The 27,678-nt window shown below is 40.1% G+C and overlaps 1 protein-coding gene across 1 annotated transcript in view; it reads right to left on the bottom strand.

Annotated features, from left to right (window-relative positions):
- LOC124554840 (mediator of RNA polymerase II transcription subunit 16) overlaps positions 1–27,678 on the bottom strand; it is a 314,031-nt gene that overhangs the window by 142,349 nt on the left and 144,004 nt on the right. The window contains exon 7 of the mRNA XM_047128502.1: positions 6,229–6,410. Within this exon, the coding sequence (XP_046984458.1) occupies positions 6,229–6,410 (182 nt within the window). The remainder of the gene's footprint in view (positions 1–6,228; positions 6,411–27,678) is intronic.

A 27,678-nucleotide genomic window follows, 5' to 3' on the forward strand; every position in this document is an offset into this window, starting at 1 on the left:
CTAAATGCCAAAATCCGTTAAATTATAGAATTTAACAAATTACATCCACGGTATCACCTGACACATTGTAACCTGACATTGCATGACGCACAACGATAGTACATAGCATGTGAATACAGCACATTACTGTATTTACTCAAACCTAATCCGCACTTTTTTTCTGGTTTTTGTAATCCAAAAAACCGCCTGTGGCTTAGAATCTAGTGCAAAGTAAGCGAAAGTTCTGAAAAATGTTGGTAGGTGCTGCCACAACTAACTTCTGTCGTCGAATATATGTAGCGCTACACAGGCATGCTTTGCAGGCACAAAGATAAATACTGGCACCAAAACCTCTGCGACAGCAAATAAATTAAAAAATTCTCTGCCCCGAGTTTCGACCACTGCATTTTCATACATTATCCAACAAAGTAAATAGAAATTCCGTATTGTTCCATCTTTGAATGTAGCAGCCTTTCAAATATTCGTAGCAACAAAAATAAATTTCTTTACACAAAAATACCAACAATGCACAAGGCTTCAGAATTGTTGCATGAGTTGATACACTGGGGCCATTAAGATTTCATGTAGTGGCACCTATTGCTTCGTGGAATTTTGTAACGTGCATGTTGGTGTTAGTGAACCATAATGAAGCGTTTTCATTATATTGCCAAATGCAAGAAGGGGGTTCTTTCTTTTGCGGAACAAAGTTCTAATCATGCTCCAGGTCTGCGATACGGGATTGATGAGAGCAATGTCATGCGATGGCAACTGCAAAGAGACAAATTATTTGAATGTTCAAGTAGCAGGAAAGCATTTAGGGACCAAAGTGTGGCCGATATCATGTACTAGAAGTGATTTTAAATGAATCTGTCTGTGAACACTGAAATTTTAAAAATTAAGGCACATGAAATTGCTAGAGAGCAAAAAAATCGAAAATTTTAAGGCTAGTCGCAGCTGGATTGATCTGTTAATGAAGCGCTGGGGTTTTTCACTTCGGAGGCTAACTTCAGTTGCACAGAAGCTGCCGAAAAATTATGAAGAAAATCTTGTGGAATTTCAGCACTTCATAATTAGGCAGCGCACAGAAAAGCAATACCTTCTTGGTCAGATATGAAATGCTGACCAAACTCCTGTATATTTTGACATGATGTCAAATTATATGGTTGACGCCAAAGGAAAGAAAGACATAAGTGTTCTTACATCAGGGGGTGAAAAACAGCGGATGCCCATCATGCTTTCTTGCACAGCAGATGGACATAAATTACCCCCTTTCGTAGTTTTCAAGCGAAAGACTTTACCAAAATCAGAAGTGTTTCCAAAAACTGTAATTGTACGAGCAAACGAAACTGGGTGGTTTTCGGAGGACATGGTGCCGCAATGGGTTAGGCATGTGTGGAATCACCATCCTGGCGCAATGCTGGTTTACGCAGTCTGTTGGTATTAGATGCGTACCTGCAGTAAAATGAAAATTAAGAAGAAAGCAAAACGGAATTGGCAGTAATTCCAGGCAGGATGACGTCAATTCTGCAACCAATTGACGTCTGTTTGAATAAACCATTTAAGGACAAGCTTAAACGCATGTACACAGACTGGCTTTTGAAAACGACAGACAATTGACACCAACAGGACGTGTAAAACGTGCAAGTTTGTCGCAAGTGTGCCAATGGATTTATGATGCACGGAAGTGTGTTCCAAATCAGACTGTGCAACAAGCATTTAAAAAATGTTCGATATCCAATGCACGAGGACGATGCTCTGTATGAAGAAATGAGCAATAAAGAATCGAGTGATTGTGATTCAGAATCATAACTGATATTTTAAACATTTCATATAAGATGTATTACAAACCTAATAAAATTTTGTTTTAAATTTCAGCATTTAATTTCTAAGTTCTTTTCATTCTTATTTTATACGTATTGCTACTCTGCATTTTACAGGATAGAAAAGCGTGGAGAGCTGCATCAAACCAGTTTACGGGCTGAAGACAACAACAATACACTCTGCATTTGAAGTCATCACTAAAAATCTACTACAAAAATCCTACTGGCAAGACACATTTGGGATGCACTTCAATATGGCCAACTCTACATTCTGAATTTTTTCCTATCTGTGACAAGAGATAAAAATGATATCAATGTAAACATTATGCCATGTATTCTTTCATGTTTGCTGCTATCTCATTTAAATCCTGTCTGCCTAATAAACTATGAAACTAGAGTGAGACAACAGCAAATGCGGAAGAATATACATACCATGTCATGTTTATATTTGTATTATTCGTATGATGCATAGTGATACAGTCAGAAATGAAGTACAGCAACTGACTAGATTTTTAAATCTACGATGACTCTAATTTCTGTGCAAAATGTAATGTACTAAAGAGGCGTCTGCAAAGATTTTCAAACTGAGAAAAATTTTCGCTAAACTCTGGTTCAGAACATCTTCTATCATACGCAGTCTATTATTTGGTTCTTGTTGATCATTATCAAAGAAAGCAGCAGTGTAAGTAACAACAAATAGCAGTCTTTTGCCATTTTTTCACTAATTAGACAATTCCTCTCTTTTTTTTTATTGTAAGCGACGGTAGCGCACACAAAAGCGAGCCATGCTGCGAGTGGCAACAGGTCATAAACACTCATTATCACAATGAGACAAACAATGCATGACACAGTACAATAATGCATTTTCAGCTTAGAGTGACGTAATGTGGAAATATATGAGTGACATTCTTCGAGACTTCTCTGAAGTATTAGGATTTTGTGGCACCTGCGGCAGGCAGCCTATAAAAGTAACTGACTCCAATGTTCAATTTATGTCTGACATTTATCTTAACCAAAATTATTTCACATGTAGAAATAGTAATAACTTCATGTGGTATGACCAGGTTCCTTACAGCAATAAGTATGCTGTCACCTTTGATGTCCAATCTATCTTTATACATACTAATCAAACTAAGATTTCACTACTATTCACTTGTGATACAACTTCTGGCTCCTTACCATGGATGCTTCTACATTTCTCTTTCTGACTCGCAACAACAAATGTTCATTTCTGTAATTAAAATATATGATCTACTAACATTGCTGAGTACCTTACAGCAGGATTTCACTAACCTAAAGTACCTGCATGTGGATGCCACACGTGTTCAGCTATTGGAGTACTCATATCCTTCCTGATTCATCTCTCATCTAACCTACTGGCAGAGCATCATAAAATTCTCTGCATGATAGAATACATCCATAAATACAAATACAAGATCATTGCAGAATCATCAGAGCCACTAGTTTATGTCTTCTGCCTGTTTTCAAGCCAGAGGACCATGATCAGTTCTAAGAAAAAGGCTGCAAATCACAAACTGCACTTCTACTCCACAAGTGAGGCTAGCTGTCTTCACCATGCCAGCTAGCTGTCTAAACACTAAATCATAGGCGACAGCCATTGTTTATGGCAACATGAGCCACACTGTGCAGCTGCCTGGACCCATTGTGCTCAACAGCAGCTTATGGGCCTCCTTATCATCTCAAACACAGGGACCATCTTACTCAAAACAAACATACTATGTCCACACTGGACTGACACCTCCAAATGACAGCTATTTACTTAATGTGTTCCATTACCTACATAATGCTGGAGCTCCCAATAACCAACATTAGCATTCCCTGGATGTGACTATCTTTCACAGAGAGTAGCCCCAATACCAATAAAAGTAGAGTCACTTGCCGGCTCACATATATTTTCAAGCAGGACCAATACATAACACCTGTTGTTAAAGCATAGAGGGAATACCATGCAACCAGCAAGCTTATTAAATTCCCATCCATCTTCACTCTCAGATGAAGAACAATCATGTCGAGTACACTAGAAAGCACAACGGCATTAGGGACGTTACATGGCATCAAGTGCACTGAAAGTCACATATCTATTGCCTTAGGTGCTCTATCCCAGGGTAGTAGCCCAAAAACTAGTATAAACCAAGCAAGTGGAGATGAACTAAAGAACTACAGTAGAGCACCTAATAAAGGAAATCTGAAACATAGCCTATTTGCCTAGCTCTGAGCTTTACAATACGTCACTGCACAACTGTGACACTACATACGACTAAAGCTACACTACTAAATTGTGAACTATAAGACACAGATAAAAAGAAAACAAGCCCTGGTGTCTTTCAAATGGTGAAATATTAAGAAAACTCTTTCACGGAAGCTAAACACAAGCAACAGAATAAGCTATAGAGTAAGCACTGAGCACAAGCAGCATCAACCACATGTCTTAACATTTCATACTGAAATATCTGTAATATTAAATTTTGCATATTATCTTTTAATTTTGTAATACACATACGCAAAATTCAGTGGCACAAAATATACTATAGCATAATGTTTTCAAACACAGACAATAATTATAAGTTTATAAGACTGCATGTCTTTTTAATCCCAACTCCAACTTTGCAAAACTGATCACTGCTAACGCATCTGTATTCTACAGTAGTCAGAAAACAAAAACCCAGCATCAAGAAGGCTTTCAGTGAATGCTATAATTAGTTACATCTCTTTAGGGAGAACTCACTGGCAATGGGACACTATTTAGTCCCACAGTCAGTCATGTAAGATGCCAATTATGGAACTTCAGCGCTCCATGCAGTGACAATATCAGCATGTGAGAGGCTATTGCTTCTTCAGACAGAAGACAAGCCCCTCTAAACAGTAGCATTTTAAGCAACAACTATATGATGATTTCCAAATTAATCTTGTTCTTCAAATGCAGTACAAACAGTTATCCAAGACCAAAAATCTTAAGCACTGTTGGTGTAATATGTGTCGTATGTATGTCCCAAACTATTAAAAGTTTTATAGCAGTACTTTCAGCTTTCCAGCAATAACTGCATAATGTTATGTGGAAAATGTATACAAGACGTTCTAGTAGTATTACTCCAATAACCCATCATAAGATTGGTGACAAGAAAAAAATAATAAAATAAATAAAAACATTGAAAAAATTAAAAACATTTACTTAGCTTTCGTTAAAAATATCACCCACTGATAGGATGTTTCAGAGCAATGAGCTTATAAATACAAGATATGTCTAAAACATTTGGTGAATGGACTGATATAAAAATGGTTACACTGTGTTAAAAATGCATGCATGCACATGCATATGGAAACGTCCTGAGAAGCATCATACAGCTGAAACATACTACTATGAAACAGATTTGTCTGGAACAAACAATTAAACATACTTGAGTTTTAAAATACATATCACAGTACAATAGAACAAAGCATTAACATCATGTGGAGTTGAAGGTCACAATAAACTGCCACCATAACACAAGAAATGTTACTGTGAGTAGACAGAATAGAAGCTGTGAGCATAAAATATGTTTAATATTGGTAAAAACTGTTGAAGATATGCTATCTGTTTCTGACACTCATATCAGAAAAGTTGCAGATTAACAACAATAGTGTGATCATCAGTCATAAAGATTTGGATAAATGAAGGAGATGTTCCCAGTTTTAAGAGAATAACTGACTGACAAGTTAAATGTCTCACAGATGTTAACTGCTTTAGATTTTCACTAAAATGTTTCTCAGTGTGAGTCCGCATTATCATGTTGTATAGAACAACATTGCACCCACTGTGGTAAGTGGCCATCATCAACATGGTGTTATACAACCAAACCAGTAATAACAACACACTGGTGAATGTTAATTGCAGCAGTGGCCAAAACACTGGTCTACACAACATCATGATTATGTGGTCACATACCTGGAAAAGTTGCAAAAGTGTTTGGTTGTACATTATTGTATAATTCATTGTCAAGTGTAAATGAGAGGTGTCTGTTTTGCAAATCATTATAAAAGGGGATGAGACCTTGCACTATCAGTACATTCCAGAAGATGGTATGCAACCTCACAGCCTTAGTCTACAGCTGCCTGTGTCTCGCTTCAAAAGACATCTGAAGATTTCTGACATCAATAATTTTATTCATACCGAGGGCCGTATGACAGTTTCCAACCGTTTCCAATTTTGAACGCAAATAAAGGTATTTTGTCTGTATCTTACATTTTATTTGTTTTATACCATTCACTGAACTTTTTAGACATTCCTTGTATTACAAAATGGTGAAACACATGCCATAAAGTTGCTGACATGAAATTTAACCAGTGCGGGTGTTGTGTCATGTTCCAGTGCCCACAATCCAGTCTTTTTCCACACATAAGTCAAAATATACTTCTAAGATGGAGTGAGTACCATAGTCTTATATGGCTCAGATTGGTTGTTATGATTCTTGGGCTGGAATGTTTTATGTATTGGCACTGGTTTCTCACGTAGTTCCCATAGTTCAATAACGCAGCCAGAATCACCATTTGTAGCAATTATTAAACAATCTGCATCATCACGAGCAGCGAATTTCAGCTGTGAAACATGACGATCTGAAAATAACAATTGTCAGTAGTAGATAAGTGTTGACAAAAATAATATTTACATGAACTAAGCATTCTTAACCTTCCATATCCCATGTGGGAAGGAAACAAAACATTACACAATACATCAATGGAGAGTTTTCTACATCTCATGCTACATGGCATACTGTGATTTATTGATTCAAGTAATATTGCTGAAGTTTGTGAATGCCAACATAAAATAAACACTGAGATTCGATTAATAACTAATGTTTAGTAAGGTACAAAAATGTATGAGGGTACACAGTGCATTGTTAGTAGACATTAAGCATATGATAAATTGAAGCCAAGTATTTATCTACAAATCAATATAAGTTTAGAAGTAGCATGGAAAAAAATAAATTTAGGAATGAGACTGCTTTAAAACATCATTTTACACTAAATCTGCAAAAATGTTTACAAACAATATGTTTACTGCTACCTAGACAAGAATGTTCCAAACACAGTTACAAAATGGATAAAATGTACGAGGGCCGTTCAGAAAGTAACCTCCGGTTGGTTTAAAAAAATACACCAAGTTAAATAAAAATATTTTAATATATATATCTTACAACTACATCTTTGCACTATTTTTCTACATAGTCTCCATAGCGATTGAGGCACTTACCGTATCTCTTCATAAGCTTTGAAATTCCTTCTGCATAAAAATCACCCCCTTGTGCCTGGAGCCAGCCTGTGACCGCATCTTTGAGCTCTTCGTCGTCATCAAACCGCTGTGACCCGAGCCATTTCTTCAAATGCATGAAGAGGTGATAATCACTTGGTGCCAGGTCTGGGGTGTAAGGTGGATGGTTGATAACGTCCCACTAGAAGGACTCAAGAAGGGCCGTTGTTCTGCGAGCAGAGTGAGGACGGGCGTTATCGTGCAAAAAAACGATACCGGAAGTCAGAATACCACGGCGTTTGTTCTGTATAGCCCGTCGTAACTTTTTTATTGTTTCACAGTACACGTCTTGATTAATGGTCGTACCACGTTCCATGAATTCAACCAAAACACCCCTTTGGCATCCCAAAACACCGTTGCCATCAGTTTTCTGGCAGAAAAATCTTGCGAGGCTTTTCTTGGTTTGGTAGGCGAATTTGAATGTGCCCACATCTTTGATTGTTCTTTTGTCTCAGGGTTCACGTACTTAATCCAGGTTTCGTCACCGGTCACGATTCTGTTTAACAATGGTTCTCCTTCGTCCTCATAACGTGACAGAAAGTCTAATGCAGAGGCCATTCTTTGAGTTTTGTGGTGGTCGGTAAGAATTTTGGGCACCCATCGTGCACAGAACTTACGGTAACCCAATCTTGCTGTCACTATCTCGTACAAGAGAGTCTTAGAAATCTGTGGAAAACCAGTAGACAACTCCGACATTGAGAAACGTCGATTTTCACGAACTTTTGCATCAACTGTCTGAACGAGTTCGTCAGTCACCAATGATGGTCTACCACTCCTCTCTTCATCATGAACGTTTTCTCGTCCACTTTTAAATAAACGTACCCATTCACGGACAACTCCTTCACTCATAACTCTTGGTCCGTACACGGCACAAAGCTCACGATGAATAGCAGCTGCAGAATATCCTTTGGCTGTAAAAAACCTTATGACAGCACGCACTTCACATTTGGCGGGGTTTTCGATTGCAGCACACATTTCAAACTGCCAGAAAAACTAAACTAGCGCAGGTACGACGTTCACTCGACCACGGCTTGATGCCGACTGACCTGTTGAGTGCGTGAACGCACAGATGGCGTCGCTACTCCCCCCACAACCCGCACTGTGACCAATCGGAGGTTACTTTCTGAACCGCCCTCGTATATCGAATAATGATGCATCTCATAAGGAGTGGGCACACACACACACTCTATTTTTAGCCTTCTGACATTTATCTTTATTTCTGAAACAATTTTTTACCACACTATTTTCCTGTTTCCTACAGATTTGGTCAAAAAAACCACACTTGTGCACTTACTATTTCACTGATACCCACTCACAATACTCTCAATTAATGAGTGTTGCCATTTCATCTATTTTTACTCCATCCTCTAAATTACTATTATAACCATCACAGTATGATGGTAACCCATACCTTATCTGTGAAATAATTAACACAAAGCCAAACATAACAACTAGATAATGGAAACAATAAAGGTAACTATTCATCTCACAGTTGAGGTATTGAGATGTTTTTAGGCACATACACAAGATTGCACAAGATAGAGAATGTTGCTGAAGTTTTGGACTACACACACACACACACACACACACACACACGCGCGCCCGCACGGTACCAGCTGACTAAATTGTCCTAGCAAAGGTAGGTGTCATCATGTAACATCAAAGGCAATAAGTCCTTAACTTTCAGCATTTGCCGCAAAGTGACAAAGTTGGTGAACTAACAGGTTATTGCCCACTGATAGCTGTATGTCACAACAAGAAAGAGGAGAATCCGCTCTTCTGAAGACACAGACATGAGTCAGCCAGCTGTATTCAATATGGAGTCGACAATGATTTCTAGATTCTCTCCATGTAGTTAGGAGGGAAGAGTGTCCACACCTACGAACCTTTTAATTGCCTTCAGTTTATGGGAGAGCCCATGTTGTTACAAGGGAAGACAGTCATACACCTGTGGACCTTTTTATTGCCTTCTTTTACGGGGAGAGCCCATGGCATACCTGTTCAAAGCCCTCAAAAGCAGTAGACACGGCGTCATCTCACAGGGTGGATCTCTGTATTCCTATCATCAAATTTTGCCTCTTGGTAGGCTCCTTAACTAAATGGTCAGATCACCCATTCCCCAAAATCCCAATGAGGTTTGGGTTCCAGAGGAACACAATCGTGCTCTTGGCACTATGTAGATCAGAATAAAGGTCATAGATAATCAAAACCAAAATATCCAAAAAACATTGCATCTGCTTGGTAAAGAATGCATTTACCAAACCCAAGTAAATCTGAAGGCATACCAGATTCATACAAGAATCTATAAGATGTCAGTGCAGACAATAGCTAAATTGGAATATTCAACAGGAGCTGAAAGAAACAAATTATGGAAGGCAGAGAAATCAAATATTTCCATCGGTTCAAGGGATAAATCTATGACACTAAGTAATAAAAGTATTATAATACACTCAGGACTTACATAAAAAAGAATAATAATAATTTTACTCCACAGAGCACAAAAGGGGAAAACTTAAAATTTTTCTTACTTTCACACTAGCACAGCTACAGGTGACACCAGGCAGAGGTGGTGACACAGCTATGTAGAAAAAAGAAACAGTCAACACTGTAAGTCATTAGCTCCCAGACACAATAATAACACCTATCAGAGACTTGACAGTGCAGTTAACAGACATTAACAAATTGTTAAGCAAACACAGCGGAATGAGAGCTGCTGACCACTAGTAAAGAAGCAGGCCAAATGCGGTCATAATGGACAAACCATCATGTCACTGCCTTCTGCCTGTCCCCACAAATACGGCAGTTCTCCAGTTCTGAATTCACTTGGTCATTAGGATGAACAGCGCTTGAACTGAAGCATTTGATTCAATGATTATTACGATGCAGTGATGACCACGTATTAGATGTTCCAGCACTTCTCATGGGCACATTGCTTGCGATGCCCAAGATGGCAACATCCAGGTAACCATGACCTACTGCACATGGGACCTCACACTGGCTGACTACCACATCGCTGATGGGGAGACTGAGGTTCTTCCAGCACCAGTACACCAGTGCTTATCACACTACATCATTGCCACTGGTGGGTGAAAGGGCTATCAGGTGCCTTTGATCCTGATCATTGCTGCAGGCACTTCCAGGTGCCAGGGCCTACCTGTTCAGTGGGGCCATGACCAACCAACTGCACGATTTCCAACATTGCTGTACATCCCGATGGGTCACTGTCGGTTTTCATCTTCTTCTGGAGCCGAATTGAGGACACTCTAATGCAGTGTGGGGGTATACACTCACACTATAGCTTCACTTGCCAGATGCAAGCCTGCAAGACTTTGGCCAAATTGCTGGTGTAGCGGCCTTGGCTACCGGTACAATTGAGCCAACAACGGGTATCAGTGGAATTACTTCCCATCACTGGCATGAGGTATCAGCTGAGGCCAGTGAGAAGAAACAGAACTGTAAATCTGAATGAATTAATATTAACTTGCTGATTATGTTTTATTAGTGCCAAAGGGCACACTACATATTCCACAACACCATCCTAACAACATAGCATTATCTCTGCTCGGCACTCCCATAACCTGGTTCCAGAAGTGATTCTTTGGTGACATCAATAAGATACTGATGTCCTGGAGTGACTGACAAACCAGAAGAGAATGTCCCAGCATCGGCAAAACTCTTCTGATGTCTCGAATGGCGGCCACATGCCTCAGGTATGATTGCAACATGGTGAGTCCAAAGAACATTTTCCACTGGCTCTTTTTGACAGGATTGGATGTAGAGATTGGCATACAATGTCGAAAGTGGCATTTGTCACACCTGAAGAGGCTGTAGATCTGTCAGACTTCAGAGGGAATTGTAAGGAAATTTATTTGGTACCCATGAAGTGCAAGTGCTGTAATTTCATTCGACATTGGTACCACGTAGTAGAACCAGTAACTGGCATCACTTGTAGGCGTTACAGTCATGCAGCACACAAATGTACTGAGTCTTCCTTAGCAATGATCAGATGTAAAAATTAGTTAACATCATTTGTATGGGCTTTGGGTGTGATTGTGTCTGTTGAGTTTTGCTATTTCTTCTGAAATAGGAAGTGTTTCATTCACATTAGTCTTGCAAGTGTAAAAGTAGTAGTAATAAATTGCACAAACGTGCTGGAAACAGACATCAGGTATGATGACACTGCAGCTGCTCTGATGGAGCAGATATCTAAACTGTTAGAGGATAATACTCACAGAAGTTTTATAATAAAAAGTTCAGTATGCAACTAGCAGCTTTGCAAGCTGTGCAACAGTCACATTTGGGTTTATACGAGGTTAAGGTAGTAGTGAGTGTACCCTCCTCCACTGTACATCCTTTAGCAGCTAAATTAATAGCACCCCTCTCTGGCAAGACAACAGAGGAAGTGATAGTATTCATAAATGATATTTTAGCCAAAGTTAAACTGAGTAATCGGTCAGATGAAATGAGTCTGCGGATGGCCAGTCTACATTCAACAGGTGAGGCTAAAACATATGTGACGTATCACAAGACACTTAACAAAGCTTGTACATTCAAACAGGGCAGCAGAGGGTTTAGAGCAGAGATATCATAAACAGAACAATGCTAGATTTTTTAGAGAGAAGTTGTGTCGATTAGTGCTGAAAGGAAACTGAAACTGCCGAAGCCTTTTCTGAGAGAATTTTAAAAGCGAACATGCAGACATACAAGCTGACACAAAATCAAGAAGCATTCTAGACATATTTTTATGGGGGATTCCTGTAGAATTTTCACTTAAGAGTCCACATGGAAACTCCAGATGATTTAGCTTCAGCACTTCATATTGTCACACACTTGCAGGAAATAGACACTATTACGAAAGTACACAATGATCAATGAATCTTTTTAGCCAAAAAAAGGTATAGGTATGGGAAGGAAAGACATTTGAAGGCACAGTCTCACCAGCCACATTGTTACACTTGTTGGCACTTTGCCCACAAGGCAAACAAATGGAGAAGCAAGAAAAAGGTTAAACAAAACAAGCATAAGCTAGTGTTAAATGCAAACAGCAATGTTTCGTCCTTCAAGAAACATTCCAGGAAACCATAATACTGCAAACACATCTACAGAGATGGATTGCTGCTTGATGGGCTTATTACAGGGCAAGGAACATAAATTTCTGGTAGACACTGGTGCACATAGTGGACACTGGTACACATATGCCTGTCATTAGTCTGAACCCTAAGGGAATGAGTAGACTTCAAACACTCCAAGGTATGGATTATGCAGAAAAGGAAATAATGATGTGAAGTCATTGGGTGGAACATACCTCAGCTTTAAGTTAGGAACTAAATGGTTTTGTGAGCAAGTGGAAGTGTTGCAAATTGTGTGACAGGGATATTCTGCGATTCTCAGATTTAACTTCCTTGATAGGACATCATGCCCAAATTGATCTTTGGCAGTGTACAAATTCATTTCCAATGGGTGCAACAGCTGCAAATATTTCAGTATTGCAAGGTACACAAATTGCTAAGGTGTCACCCACTGAACTGTGAACACATGACAAAATGCTGGCAGGTACAGGGAAGTTCATTTGGGGAAACTGTGCATATCAACGTACAACAATGAGTATTATGTGTGGTTGAGCGACTGCACGACAATAAGGCAATAGATGAAAGGCACTGTTTTATAAGCAGAAGCCTAGCACATGTGCACAACATAAATGGCGATTTTATGGTTACGGTAAGCCTGGATAATTTTGGGGCGGATGACTTGAGTTTCCTGAAGGGATTAATAGTAGCACCTTCAGAGATACTCGATGAGGATGATATAGATAGAGCAACAGATAATCACAGCCTCAAGCAAACCATCAATGCGCCTGCACTAAATGCCTCGGTTCATCACTTGAAAGACAGTGAATGGAAAGCCATCGAAACATTGTTGTTAGAATACTCACACTTGTTTAACTCAAATGGTACTTTGCCAGCAACACTCGTAAATCAACATTACATTCCACCAAGCAATAATACAGCAGCCTACAAGAAATCATACAGTACAGCAAAGCACCTACAAATGCTGGTAGATGAATATATGGATCAACGGATAATTGAAGGCATTATAGACCATAGTGATAGTCCCCGGTCAGCCAATATTGTCACTGTACCAACAAAGTCATCCAATGGAAGCAAGAAATACAGATTCTGTTGTGACTACTGTTACCTAAATACATGCACTATGAAAGATGTGTAACCAATCCTGACCATCAAAAAAACATTAGACAACTTGGGGAACTGCAAACATTTTTTGATAATGGATCTTGAAAGTGGTTATCACCAACTTGAAGTATTTCCAGAAGACAGACCTAAAACAGCATTCATAGCAGCAGCCTCAGGTCATCATCAAACCACAGGATACCATTTGGATTAAAAAAGATGGAGTACTTCACGTGTTGAAACCCAAGATATGTGTGGTGTATCTTGACATAGTAGTTTATTCAAGAAATTTAGAACAGCATGTTAAATAATTGGCAGAAGTGTTTAGCAGACTCAGAACAGTACGTCTTACACTTAGCACAGAGAAGTTTCATTTTGCAGAAACAAAAGTCAATCAACTAGGAAATATTATCAGTGAAAAGAGAGTAAGGTCAGATCCTCATCTCACATCAGCCATGTGTGATTTTACAACACCACAGACAACAAAACAGTTACAATTGCTTCTTGGTTTACATCACTATTATCATAAATTTGTAAAGAGACTTGCTGAAATTGAACAACCATTGCATATTGCATATTGCATATTGCAACCATTGCATATTACTTCAGATGGCAGTGAAGTTTAATGGACAGCAGAGTGTCGGGAAGTTTTTCAGAACTTGGAGGAAATACTGATGTCAGATCCTGTGTTAGCACTCCCTGATTTTGAGAAGGAATTCATACTTTTCTGTGAAACTAGTAACAATGCATTGGGCTGTATTTTGAGTCAGAATTATAATGAAAAGGTCTACCCTGTAGCACATGCATCTAGACAGTTGAACAAGGATGAACAAAAGTACTCAACAACAGAAAAAGAAATACTTGTAGTAATATATGGAATTTCTTATTTTTATTGTTATTTGTATGGTCGGAAATTTAAAGAGATATCAGATTTTATATCTTTGAAGTGGTTGTTAGGCCCAAAAGATCCTTCATGTTGGTTAACAAGACGGGCACACAAATAGTGTGATTCTGATTACGAAATGCTTCAAAAGCGAGGAGTAAAGCATACAAATGCAGATACCCTAAGAAGGAAAGTAGCAATATTACAGGCATTATGTACGATTCAAGCAGAGTGGAAAAGGCAGATGCAGCTGACAGTGAATGCCACCTGTTTAAAATGCAACCTCAGTTTGTAACACACAAGGGTTTACTGCACAGGTTCCCAAAGTGCAATCCAGGCATCCCGCAAGCTCAGAACCAAAGTTATCACAACAGGTGCATGACCACGTATTATCAGGTCCTGGGTGTAGGAAAGCAACTGATAAACAAGTTGCAGAAAGATTTTGGTGCAAAACACAGCATAGTGAAGTCAGCACAAAATTAAACAGGTTACCAGAAGCAGAAATGGTAGGACTTGATGTGTTAGGACCTTTCAACAGAACTCCAGATGGTAACAAATATGTACTAATGAAGATAGATCACTTTTCAAGATATCTCATAATGGTCACTATTCTGGATAAGAAAGCTGGATTAAAAATGATGGAGTTCTTCACGTGTTGAAACCAAAGATATGTATGGTGATCTTGACATAATAATTTATTCAAGAAATTTAGAAGAGCATGTTAAATGCTTGGTAGAAATGTTCAGCAGACTCAGAACAGGCAACAGTAAACAACTGGTTGCTACAATTTGGCGTACCAGTGAGCATAATCACAGACCAAGGGACTAACTGTGTGTCCAATCTGATGAAACAGTTATGCCATTTATTGCAAATCAAGAACTTGCATACTAGACCATTCCATCCACAAACAAATTGATGAAGAGAAAGAGTTCATTACACAATATCGAAAATGCTAGGCTTTTACATGTAGACTAGGATACCTATTTAAGTTTTGTAGTCAGTGTATATAGTACAAAAGTTCACACACAGACAGGTCTTTCACCATAAGAAGTAATGCATTGATGGAACAACCTGTCACCTTTTGACATTATTTACAAAACAGTCAAGAGAAGTTTAGCAGACAGTAAGATAAGCCAACACTAAGCTTTTCAAAAATCAGGAATGTTCTGGGCCACATGCAAGTAAACTACCACAATACAGGATAAGTCAGTGGGTATTACTAGCAAAACACTGTATCCCACAGGGCAAAACAAGAACGTTCTTAACAAAGTATCAAGGAGCTTACCAGGTCTTCAAAATGACTTCACCAATAAATGTAAAACTGAAACTACCAACAAACACATCTGTAGTCTATGTCAATAGAGTGAAGCCATATAAGGTTCGGTATGAACTTAGATCTAGGGGAAAATAGGGTGAGTCTATACATTTTATACTTTAGGTTTACATGGGTTATGTTGGGGTATATCTAAGGCTAACTACGAAATTGAAGATATTAGCTGCCAGTTGGCATTGATTTATATCAATGAGGCAAGTTGAAAATTTGTGCCGGACCAGGATTCAAACTCGGATCCACTGCTTACTAGGCAGATGCGCTGACCACTATGTCATCTGGACATTGTGGTCACAACTGTACTGACTACCCTAGCACACCTCCAGTGAGACCCAAATTCTCAACTTTTACCACACACTACTGGTGTACACACACTACTGGTGTAGTGCCCCTCCTCATTAACCTCATTGATACGTAATTCCTTTTCTCTTAGGTGGTGTACAAATGATAATGTCCAGAAGGGTTTTCATGGCTGTACTATAGGTACAATACAAAATCAGCTTCTGAACATTGGGACCTCGTTCTTAAGACAACCAGATGTGCTACTCACAAATCACAAATGGGCAATTAAGTTGACAATCAACAGTTGGGAGGTGAGGAACGAAATCATAAGATTGCAAAACATATTCATATATTTGCACAAAGAAGCAATGAAGGTGGAGTATTAGCAGAAGTCCAAAACGAGAACCAAGAGTTAAAGCTTTCCTATGAAAGGAACTGCAGCAGCTGATAGAAATAGTGACACAATCGGTAGCACAAAACAAAAAAGGGTGGTTAGACACAGGTGGGAAGCTTAAAAATGGTGTTTGAAACAGAAGATAACAAGAATGTAGCAAACTTGAATGATACAATAGGAATCATATACGAGATGGAAGAAGATACAAAATAAATTTGGGGGGGGGGGGGGGGGGGGGGGTTTGGCACATGACACAACTAGCAAACATGGAACAAAGCATATGGAATATTACCACAACAGTGCAAAAGTTAACAACAGAAGTAGGGCACTACGAACAGAGCACCGTGGATACTCTGAATAGTGATTTAAAGGCGTTACAAAGTCCCCTGCGTGCACCTAATGGAAGAATGGTAGCAAAGCCATTGTGAATATTAGCAGAAAGTTTAAGGAATGCAAACGATGAATCTAATATGTTGCAAAAAGAGGTTCATCATGCCACCTGCGCATAAATGAGTGCAACACTGTTAGCCCCACAGCAGCTTCTAACAGTGTAACAAAAAGTAGAGACAGACTCTCCCACAGTATTATAGCATGTCATATATGTAACATAAAACTATACAGCTTTATTTTAACACATATCTACTTTTGTGGCGGCGTTCGTACGACAAGCAGTTCGCTGTAGAAACGGCTTACGAAGTCACCGCCACACTTTTAATAGCGGGCCGACCGGTCCGCTGGAACAGTGAACAGAAAGATGAAAACCCAAACACTCTGATTAAATAAAAGTCAGTACTTATCTTTATTAACGAAGATACAGCAACACAGTAGTGAACTCCGCGTCTACAGAAATCTGTCTAGTTCGAGTCGGAGCGGCTAGGTCAGTGTCGGCTGACGACAAACAACAACTCTGCTGCGATGAACACACAACTGACTAGCAAGTACACAATTCGGTGGCGAGTATACAACTGAGCGGCGAATACAGAACTGTCCTAGCGCTCGCGACTCCAGCGCTTAAGAAGCCAGAAGCCAGCGGTGGCGCGCGCAGACTTGCGGCGATTTCCTGTATCGCTGGCGCTGCTTATGCGGACGGCGTCCGGACTTTGATGCTGCCAACCTTTTGGCAGCGGGCTAGGGTGGCATTACTGGCTAGGATATAACATCTACCATTAAGGTTAGCACTGACTGTGCCAGTTTATACATCACTATACTGTTTGTGGTAGTAGGCATAAACCCACAATATCGATGTTTCATAATTCATGCATATCTGATTAATCAGGACACCATCAATAAATGGATACAAGTAAAGACTCACGAAGTGTCATTGGTCTCAGAACAAAAAGATGTTCATGTACTTATGTCCATTGCAGATCTCAACAACTGTATCAGACAGAGAGTTACTATTTGTCCAGCCATGGTAGTTCATTCTGACAAACAGGCTTGTGAAATGCAACTATTTCTTGCAAAAATGGAAGCAGGTGACTGTAAACGGGAAGTACTACCACTGCAGCTGTATTTCCAGAAAATTGAAGACAACTGGACTCGCTCCATGTTTTCACCAGAAAAACTGTTACAGAAACAGAAAATCAAAAGGGATGACAAAATTAGCATTGTGAAATAGTTGATTACGAATCAATGGAACTGAGTGTGATATAGCCAGAACACAGTTTCATGTTCCAGCTACTATCACAGGAACAACACTAATTACTTTTTCTTGACCAGTGCTGTATTGACCAGAAAAACCATTACACATATCACCTGTACAGCATCTAACCTTTCTTAACAAAGTCTCAAATTCTAGTCTATTATAGTCTTTACACAGACTCATAATCTCAGAAAAGAGAATAATTTCAGTTGACCAGATGCTACATCATGTGAAGCAATATTATGAGAAATGGAAGCAAAACATAATAACGGTTAGTGCGTCCACAACAAGTACTCATCTGTGCAATTTACTTCCAATTAAATGCAAAATATTATGTTTAAACGAATCACCAATCCATCAAATATGCATCAGATAGATACACACCCATGGTAAGAATTAAGAATACAAACTGTAAAGCATATTAGCAGTGAGAAAGCAAACCAGAAAGATAACGTAACGTTAGACAATTAAGTTAACAGAGAGCAAGATTAAGAGCCTTACATTATAGCTTAAGTAGCAACCAAGGGATTGTACTCTGAGTAAGTTTAAATTGTAAATACAAAACATGTACAGACTAATTTAGTACGGGATAGAAAAAGTAAAATTCGGGACGAATTTCTTAAAGAAGAGAGGGATGTTGTGCCACAGTGTAGAATAGGGGAAAAACTTAAAATTTTTCCAATGTTCATAGTAGCACAGCTACAGGTGACACCAGGCAGAGGTGGCGACACAGCAATGTGGCAGAAAGAAATAATCAACACTGTAGGTTGATCGTGAACATGAGCACACATTGCTACACTGACTCCAATCACCAAGCATAAGCTACACGTTCAGCAGAGGGAGGGGGGAGACACAGAGAGAGAGAGGGATTGTTAAGCAAACACAGCGGAGCGAGGACCGCTGACCACTACTAAAGAAGTTTTTGTACGTCCATCCTTATGACTGGAGGTCTGGGGACTACTGTCATCCACTATTGTAAGAAAGTAGAACACCTGCAGGCATCCTTATGATGTCATTTATTTTCTCCAACCACTAACTTTTAATAGTTGGAGAGACAACATCACAGTTACAGGTAATCTGTGTAAACCAATTACGTTGGCCACTGATGCACTGTGTATACAGATGGTTTTAACCCCTTCAGCATCAGCTAAAGCCTGAAGATGGTCCACTGAAGTGCCAAAACTTGTAGCCGTACAATAAATGACATTATAAGGGCATCTGTAGTTGTTTCATTTTCTTACAACTAGTAAAGAAGGTTGACTAGTTGATTGGCTGGTTTGGAGTGAAAGGGACTAAACTGCAAGGTCATCTGTCCCTTCATATGTTAAGTGGCAAACCATGAATGGTCGTCAAAGGAAGGAGGCGAAAGGCAAATCCTGGAAAGCTCGAGTGTAAGTAATACAATAAAAAAACAGAGATAAAAGCCCAGAGAAAAGACAGTACAGGCAAGTCATTAAAAGATCAGTCAAAGCAAGGATTAAAACTGAGAATTTAAAAAGAGTAAAGAGAATAAAAAGGTGGGAAGGGTAGAGGCCAGGCTGGGCCACCAAGCAAGAGTCCACCCCCAGTGAGGGAGGGAGGGAGGAACAGGAGAGGGGTGCCCTGCCAATCCGTCAGGCGGTAAATGATGCTAAGAAGACCTACCTTACAGGGATGAATAGAAAGCACCTTCACTGGGAAAATGTAATGCCATGTCAACTGCTTTGGCATCGTCTGCAAGCACCAGAGGTAGTGTGTCAGGAAGATTAAGATGCCACCTCAAAGCAGCCAAATTACAGCAGTCTATGGGTAAGTGGGCCACCATCAGGCAGGCTCCACAATGGCAGTGAGAGGGATCCTCACACTGGAGAATGTGGCCAAGGGTCAGACAAATGTGGCCAATCCAGAGTCAGCAAAGGATGGTGGATTTCCTGCAGGAGGCACACAGGGAAGACTGCCACATTGCTGTGGTCTCCGTGATTGTCCTTGGTTTGTTTGGTGAGATCAAGGCAGACCATTCTGAGTTCCACACTTACAGCAATTAATGGCATACAAACTACTGAAGGTCTAGTTCTGGGACCCCCATTTCCAGAATCAGCATTCTGGTGGCCAACTTTGCTCGTTCATTTCCCAAAATCCCAACTTGATGGGATAGCTGAACCAGAGGCTGAGGAAAGTAGCACTGGTCTATAGCCTGAAGGCTGCTGAGGGAGTTACTAAGTATTAGGATGCTCTTGCCAGCACAAGAACATGGCTACGGGCCAGTTTAATGGCCATCAATTCAGCAGTGTAGACACAGCAGACATTTGACAGAGAGTTCACTGCACTGAGCATGACTGTATGCAAAGCCTGTTCATCAGCTGACAAGAACAGGTGGTGAAAAATCGTGGGGTCACCATAATCTTTTGGATCAAAGGAGACATCGAGATAAATTTGAGGCTGGGGCACAAGCCAAGGGGGCAGATGCAGAGGCAATGTCAGCCATGGGGACATATGTGATGTCTCCCTGATCAGAGGCAATAGTAGAGAAAGTTGCAGTTCCAAACTAAGACACTGGAGGAGTGCACCAATTGTAGACCCAGTTCTGGGTCGCTGCTGTGGGAGGTGGAGATCCCTTCCAAGGAAAAAGACATGGTAATTGGGATGTTCTGGGAAGTTATGAAAATGTATAGTGTAATTCAGTAGCTGTTGTTGGTGTCTGATAGCTAACAGAGGGACTCCAGCCTCAATTAGCAGGCTGTTCACAGGGTTAGTTAAAAAGGCCCCTGTCACATGTGGGACCCCACAATGATGAATGGGGTCCAGTATCTGCAATGCTGAGCATGATGCTGAACCATATGTGTGACTCCCATAATCAAAACGGGATAGAACCAGGGCTTTGTAGAGCCGCAAAATGGAAGAGCTATCTGCATCCCAGCAAACGCTACTGAGACAATGAAGTGTATTGAGGTGTCACCAGCACTTTTGCTTAAATTGGTGAAGGTGGGGACGCCATATCAGCCATAAACCAAAAACCAGTCCCAAAAAGCAGTGTGTCTCAACTACAAGAAGTAACTGATCATCTAGGTAAAGCTCTGGGTGTGAGCGGGCAGTGCGATGGTGACAGAAGTGTATGACATGAGTCTTATTAGAACCGAAAGCCATGGGTGGGAGCCCATGACTGCACCTTTCATATGGTGCCCTGTTTGCTACACTCAGCAGCAACCAAACTAGGGGAGCAATAAAAAGGCAAATATCATCAGTATGTAAGGAGAGAAATACCAAAGATCCCACAGCAGCCGCTAGGCCATTGATGGCTACCAGAAGAAGGGGGACACTCAGTACTCGTACAGAGCCCTGCGGGACCCAATTCTCTTGGATATGGCGGGCGGGGGTTGTACCCGGAACATATGTTGCGACAAGAAGTTCTTGATAAAAATCGGGAGTGGACCCTGGAGACTTCACTCCTTTAACGTAGTAAGGATGTAGTGACACAATGTTGTGTTATAAGCCTTCTGTTAGGGCGAAAAAAAAAAAAAAAAAAAAGACAGCAATGAGGTGCTGACGACATAACAACTAGATAATGGAAACAATAAAGGTAACTATTCATCTCACAGTTGAGGTATTGAGATGTTTTTAGGCACATACACAAGATTGCACAAGATAGAGAATGTTGCTGAAGTTTTGGACTACACACACACACACACACACACACACACACACACACACACACACACGCGCGCCCGCACGGTACCAGCTGACTAAATTGTCCTAGCAAAGGTAGGTGTCATCATGTAACATCAAAGGCAATAAGTCCTTAACTTTCAGCATTTGCCGCAAAGTGACAAAGTTGGTGAACTAACAGGTTATTGCCCACTGATAGCTGTATGTCACAACAAGAAAGAGGAGAATCCGCTCTTCTGAAGACACAGACATGAGTCAGCCAGCTGTATTCAATATGGAGTCGACAATGATTTCTAGATTCTCTCCATGTAGTTAGGAGGGAAGAGTGTCCACACCTACGAACCTTTTAATTGCCTTCAGTTTATGGGAGAGCCCATGTTGTTACAAGGGAAGACAGTCATACACCTGTGGACCTTTTTATTGCCTTCTTTTACGGGGAGAGCCCATGGCATACCTGTTCAAAGCCCTCAAAAGCAGTAGACACGGCGTCATCTCACAGGGTGGATCTCTGTATTCCTATCATCAAATTTTGCCTCTTGGTAGGCTCCTTAACTAAATGGTCAGATCACCCATTCCCCAAAATCCCAATGAGGTTTGGGTTCCAGAGGAACACAATCGTGCTCTTGGCACTATGTAGATCAGAATAAAGGTCATAGATAATCAAAACCAAAATATCCAAAAAACATTGCATCTGCTTGGTAAAGAATGCATTTACCAAACCCAAGTAAATCTGAAGGCATACCAGATTCATACAAGAATCTATAAGATGTCAGTGCAGACAATAGCTAAATTGGAATATTCAACAGGAGCTGAAAGAAACAAATTATGGAAGGCAGAGAAATCAAATATTTCCATCGGTTCAAGGGATAAATCTATGACACTAAGTAATAAAAGTATTATAATACACTCAGGACTTACATAAAAAAGAATAATAATAATTTTACTCCACAGAGCACAAAAGGGGAAAACTTAAAATTTTTCTTACTTTCACACTAGCACAGCTACAGGTGACACCAGGCAGAGGTGGTGACACAGCTATGTAGAAAAAAGAAACAGTCAACACTGTAAGTCATTAGCTCCCAGACACAATAATAACACCTATCAGAGACTTGACAGTGCAGTTAACAGACATTAACAAATTGTTAAGCAAACACAGCGGAATGAGAGCTGCTGACCACTAGTAAAGAAGCAGGCCAAATGCGGTCATAATGGACAAACCATCATGTCACTGCCTTCTGCCTGTCCCCACAAATACGGCAGTTCTCCAGTTCTGAATTCACTTGGTCATTAGGATGAACAGCGCTTGAACTGAAGCATTTGATTCAATGATTATTACGATGCAGTGATGACCACGTATTAGATGTTCCAGCACTTCTCATGGGCACATTGCTTGCGATGCCCAAGATGGCAACATCCAGGTAACCATGACCTACTGCACATGGGACCTCACACTGGCTGACTACCACATCGCTGATGGGGAGACTGAGGTTCTTCCAGCACCAGTACACCAGTGCTTATCACACTACATCATTGCCACTGGTGGGTGAAAGGGCTATCAGGTGCCTTTGATCCTGATCATTGCTGCAGGCACTTCCAGGTGCCAGGGCCTACCTGTTCAGTGGGGCCATGACCAACCAACTGCACGATTTCCAACATTGCTGTACATCCCGATGGGTCACTGTCGGTTTTCATCTTCTTCTGGAGCCGAATTGAGGACACTCTAATGCAGTGTGGGGGTATACACTCACACTATAGCTTCACTTGCCAGATGCAAGCCTGCAAGACTTTGGCCAAATTGCTGGTGTAGCGGCCTTGGCTACCGGTACAATTGAGCCAACAACGGGTATCAGTGGAATTACTTCCCATCACTGGCATGAGGTATCAGCTGAGGCCAGTGAGAAGAAACAGAACTGTAAATCTGAATGAATTAATATTAACTTGCTGATTATGTTTTATTAGTGCCAAAGGGCACACTACATATTCCACAACACCATCCTAACAACATAGCATTATCTCTGCTCGGCACTCCCATAACCTGGTTCCAGAAGTGATTCTTTGGTGACATCAATAAGATACTGATGTCCTGGAGTGACTGACAAACCAGAAGAGAATGTCCCAGCATCGGCAAAACTCTTCTGATGTCTCGAATGGCGGCCACATGCCTCAGGTATGATTGCAACATGGTGAGTCCAAAGAACATTTTCCACTGGCTCTTTTTGACAGGATTGGATGTAGAGATTGGCATACAATGTCGAAAGTGGCATTTGTCACACCTGAAGAGGCTGTAGATCTGTCAGACTTCAGAGGGAATTGTAAGGAAATTTATTTGGTACCCATGAAGTGCAAGTGCTGTAATTTCATTCGACATTGGTACCACGTAGTAGAACCAGTAACTGGCATCACTTGTAGGCGTTACAGTCATGCAGCACACAAATGTACTGAGTCTTCCTTAGCAATGATCAGATGTAAAAATTAGTTAACATCATTTGTATGGGCTTTGGGTGTGATTGTGTCTGTTGAGTTTTGCTATTTCTTCTGAAATAGGAAGTGTTTCATTCACATTAGTCTTGCAAGTGTAAAAGTAGTAGTAATAAATTGCACAAACGTGCTGGAAACAGACATCAGGTATGATGACACTGCAGCTGCTCTGATGGAGCAGATATCTAAACTGTTAGAGGATAATACTCACAGAAGTTTTATAATAAAAAGTTCAGTATGCAACTAGCAGCTTTGCAAGCTGTGCAACAGTCACATTTGGGTTTATACGAGGTTAAGGTAGTAGTGAGTGTACCCTCCTCCACTGTACATCCTTTAGCAGCTAAATTAATAGCACCCCTCTCTGGCAAGACAACAGAGGAAGTGATAGTATTCATAAATGATATTTTAGCCAAAGTTAAACTGAGTAATCGGTCAGATGAAATGAGTCTGCGGATGGCCAGTCTACATTCAACAGGTGAGGCTAAAACATATGTGACGTATCACAAGACACTTAACAAAGCTTGTACATTCAAACAGGGCAGCAGAGGGTTTAGAGCAGAGATATCATAAACAGAACAATGCTAGATTTTTTAGAGAGAAGTTGTGTCGATTAGTGCTGAAAGGAAACTGAAACTGCCGAAGCCTTTTCTGAGAGAATTTTAAAAGCGAACATGCAGACATACAAGCTGACACAAAATCAAGAAGCATTCTAGACATATTTTTATGGGGGATTCCTGTAGAATTTTCACTTAAGAGTCCACATGGAAACTCCAGACGATTTAGCTTCAGCACTTCATATTGTCACACACTTGCAGGAAATAGACACTATTACGAAAGTACACAATGATCAATGAATCTTTTTAGCCAAAAAAAGGTATAGGTATGGGAAGGAAAGACATTTGAAGGCACAGTCTCACCAGCCACATTGTTACACTTGTTGGCACTTTGCCCACAAGGCAAACAAATGGAGAAGCAAGAAAAAGGTTAAACAAAACAAGCATAAGCTAGTGTTAAATGCAAACAGCAATGTTTCGTCCTTCAAGAAACATTCCAGGAAACCATAATACTGCAAACACATCTACAGAGATGGATTGCTGCTTGATGGGCTTATTACAGGGCAAGGAACATAAATTTCTGGTAGACACTGGTGCACATAGTGGACACTGGTACACATATGCCTGTCATTAGTCTGAACCCTAAGGGAATGAGTAGACTTCAAACACTCCAAGGTATGGATTATGCAGAAAAGGAAATAATGATGTGAAGTCATTGGGTGGAACATACCTCAGCTTTAAGTTAGGAACTAAATGGTTTTGTGAGCAAGTGGAAGTGTTGCAAATTGTGTGACAGGGATATTCTGCGATTCTCAGATTTAACTTCCTTGATAGGACATCATGCCCAAATTGATCTTTGGCAGTGTACAAATTCATTTCCAATGGGTGCAACAGCTGCAAATATTTCAGTATTGCAAGGTACACAAATTGCTAAGGTGTCACCCACTGAACTGTGAACACATGACAAAATGCTGGCAGGTACAGGGAAGTTCATTTGGGGAAACTGTGCATATCAACGTACAACAATGAGTATTATGTGTGGTTGAGCGACTGCACGACAATAAGGCAATAGATGAAAGGCACTGTTTTATAAGCAGAAGCCTAGCACATGTGCACAACATAAATGGCGATTTTATGGTTACGGTAAGCCTGGATAATTTTGGGGCGGATGACTTGAGTTTCCTGAAGGGATTAATAGTAGCACCTTCAGAGATACTCGATGAGGATGATATAGATAGAGCAACAGATAATCACAGCCTCAAGCAAACCATCAATGCGCCTGCACTAAATGCCTCGGTTCATCACTTGAAAGACAGTGAATGGAAAGCCATCGAAACATTGTTGTTAGAATACTCACACTTGTTTAACTCAAATGGTACTTTGCCAGCAACACTCGTAAATCAACATTACATTCCACCAAGCAATAATACAGCAGCCTACAAGAAATCATACAGTACAGCAAAGCACCTACAAATGCTGGTAGATGAATATATGGATCAACGGATAATTGAAGGCATTATAGACCATAGTGATAGTCCCCGGTCAGCCAATATTGTCACTGTACCAACAAAGTCATCCAATGGAAGCAAGAAATACAGATTCTGTTGTGACTACTGTTACCTAAATACATGCACTATGAAAGATGTGTAACCAATCCTGACCATCAAAAAAACATTAGACAACTTGGGGAACTGCAAACATTTTTTGATAATGGATCTTGAAAGTGGTTATCACCAACTTGAAGTATTTCCAGAAGACAGACCTAAAACAGCATTCATAGCAGCAGCCTCAGGTCATCATCAAACCACAGGATACCATTTGGATTAAAAAAGATGGAGTACTTCACGTGTTGAAACCCAAGATATGTGTGGTGTATCTTGACATAGTAGTTTATTCAAGAAATTTAGAACAGCATGTTAAATAATTGGCAGAAGTGTTTAGCAGACTCAGAACAGTACGTCTTACACTTAGCACAGAGAAGTTTCATTTTGCAGAAACAAAAGTCAATCAACTAGGAAATATTATCAGTGAAAAGAGAGTAAGGTCAGATCCTCATCTCACATCAGCCATGTGTGATTTTACAACACCACAGACAACAAAACAGTTACAATTGCTTCTTGGTTTACATCACTATTATCATAAATTTGTAAAGAGACTTGCTGAAATTGAACAACCATTGCATATTGCATATTGCATATTGCAACCATTGCATATTACTTCAGATGGCAGTGAAGTTTAATGGACAGCAGAGTGTCGGGAAGTTTTTCAGAACTTGGAGGAAATACTGATGTCAGATCCTGTGTTAGCACTCCCTGATTTTGAGAAGGAATTCATACTTTTCTGTGAAACTAGTAACAATGCATTGGGCTGTATTTTGAGTCAGAATTATAATGAAAAGGTCTACCCTGTAGCACATGCATCTAGACAGTTGAACAAGGATGAACAAAAGTACTCAACAACAGAAAAAGAAATACTTGTAGTAATATATGGAATTTCTTATTTTTATTGTTATTTGTATGGTCGGAAATTTAAAGAGATATCAGATTTTATATCTTTGAAGTGGTTGTTAGGCCCAAAAGATCCTTCATGTTGGTTAACAAGACGGGCACACAAATAGTGTGATTCTGATTACGAAATGCTTCAAAAGCGAGGAGTAAAGCATACAAATGCAGATACCCTAAGAAGGAAAGTAGCAATATTACAGGCATTATGTACGATTCAAGCAGAGTGGAAAAGGCAGATGCAGCTGACAGTGAATGCCACCTGTTTAAAATGCAACCTCAGTTTGTAACACACAAGGGTTTACTGCACAGGTTCCCAAAGTGCAATCCAGGCATCCCGCAAGCTCAGAACCAAAGTTATCACAACAGGTGCATGACCACGTATTATCAGGTCCTGGGTGTAGGAAAGCAACTGATAAACAAGTTGCAGAAAGATTTTGGTGCAAAACACAGCATAGTGAAGTCAGCACAAAATTAAACAGGTTACCAGAAGCAGAAATGGTAGGACTTGATGTGTTAGGACCTTTCAACAGAACTCCAGATGGTAACAAATATGTACTAATGAAGATAGATCACTTTTCAAGATATCTCATAATGGTCACTATTCTGGATAAGAAAGCTGGATTAAAAATGATGGAGTTCTTCACGTGTTGAAACCAAAGATATGTATGGTGATCTTG

This window comes from Schistocerca americana, chromosome X, assembly GCF_021461395.2.
Source record: "Schistocerca americana isolate TAMUIC-IGC-003095 chromosome X, iqSchAmer2.1, whole genome shotgun sequence".
In the NCBI taxonomy this organism is placed as follows: domain Eukaryota; kingdom Metazoa; phylum Arthropoda; class Insecta; order Orthoptera; family Acrididae; genus Schistocerca; species Schistocerca americana.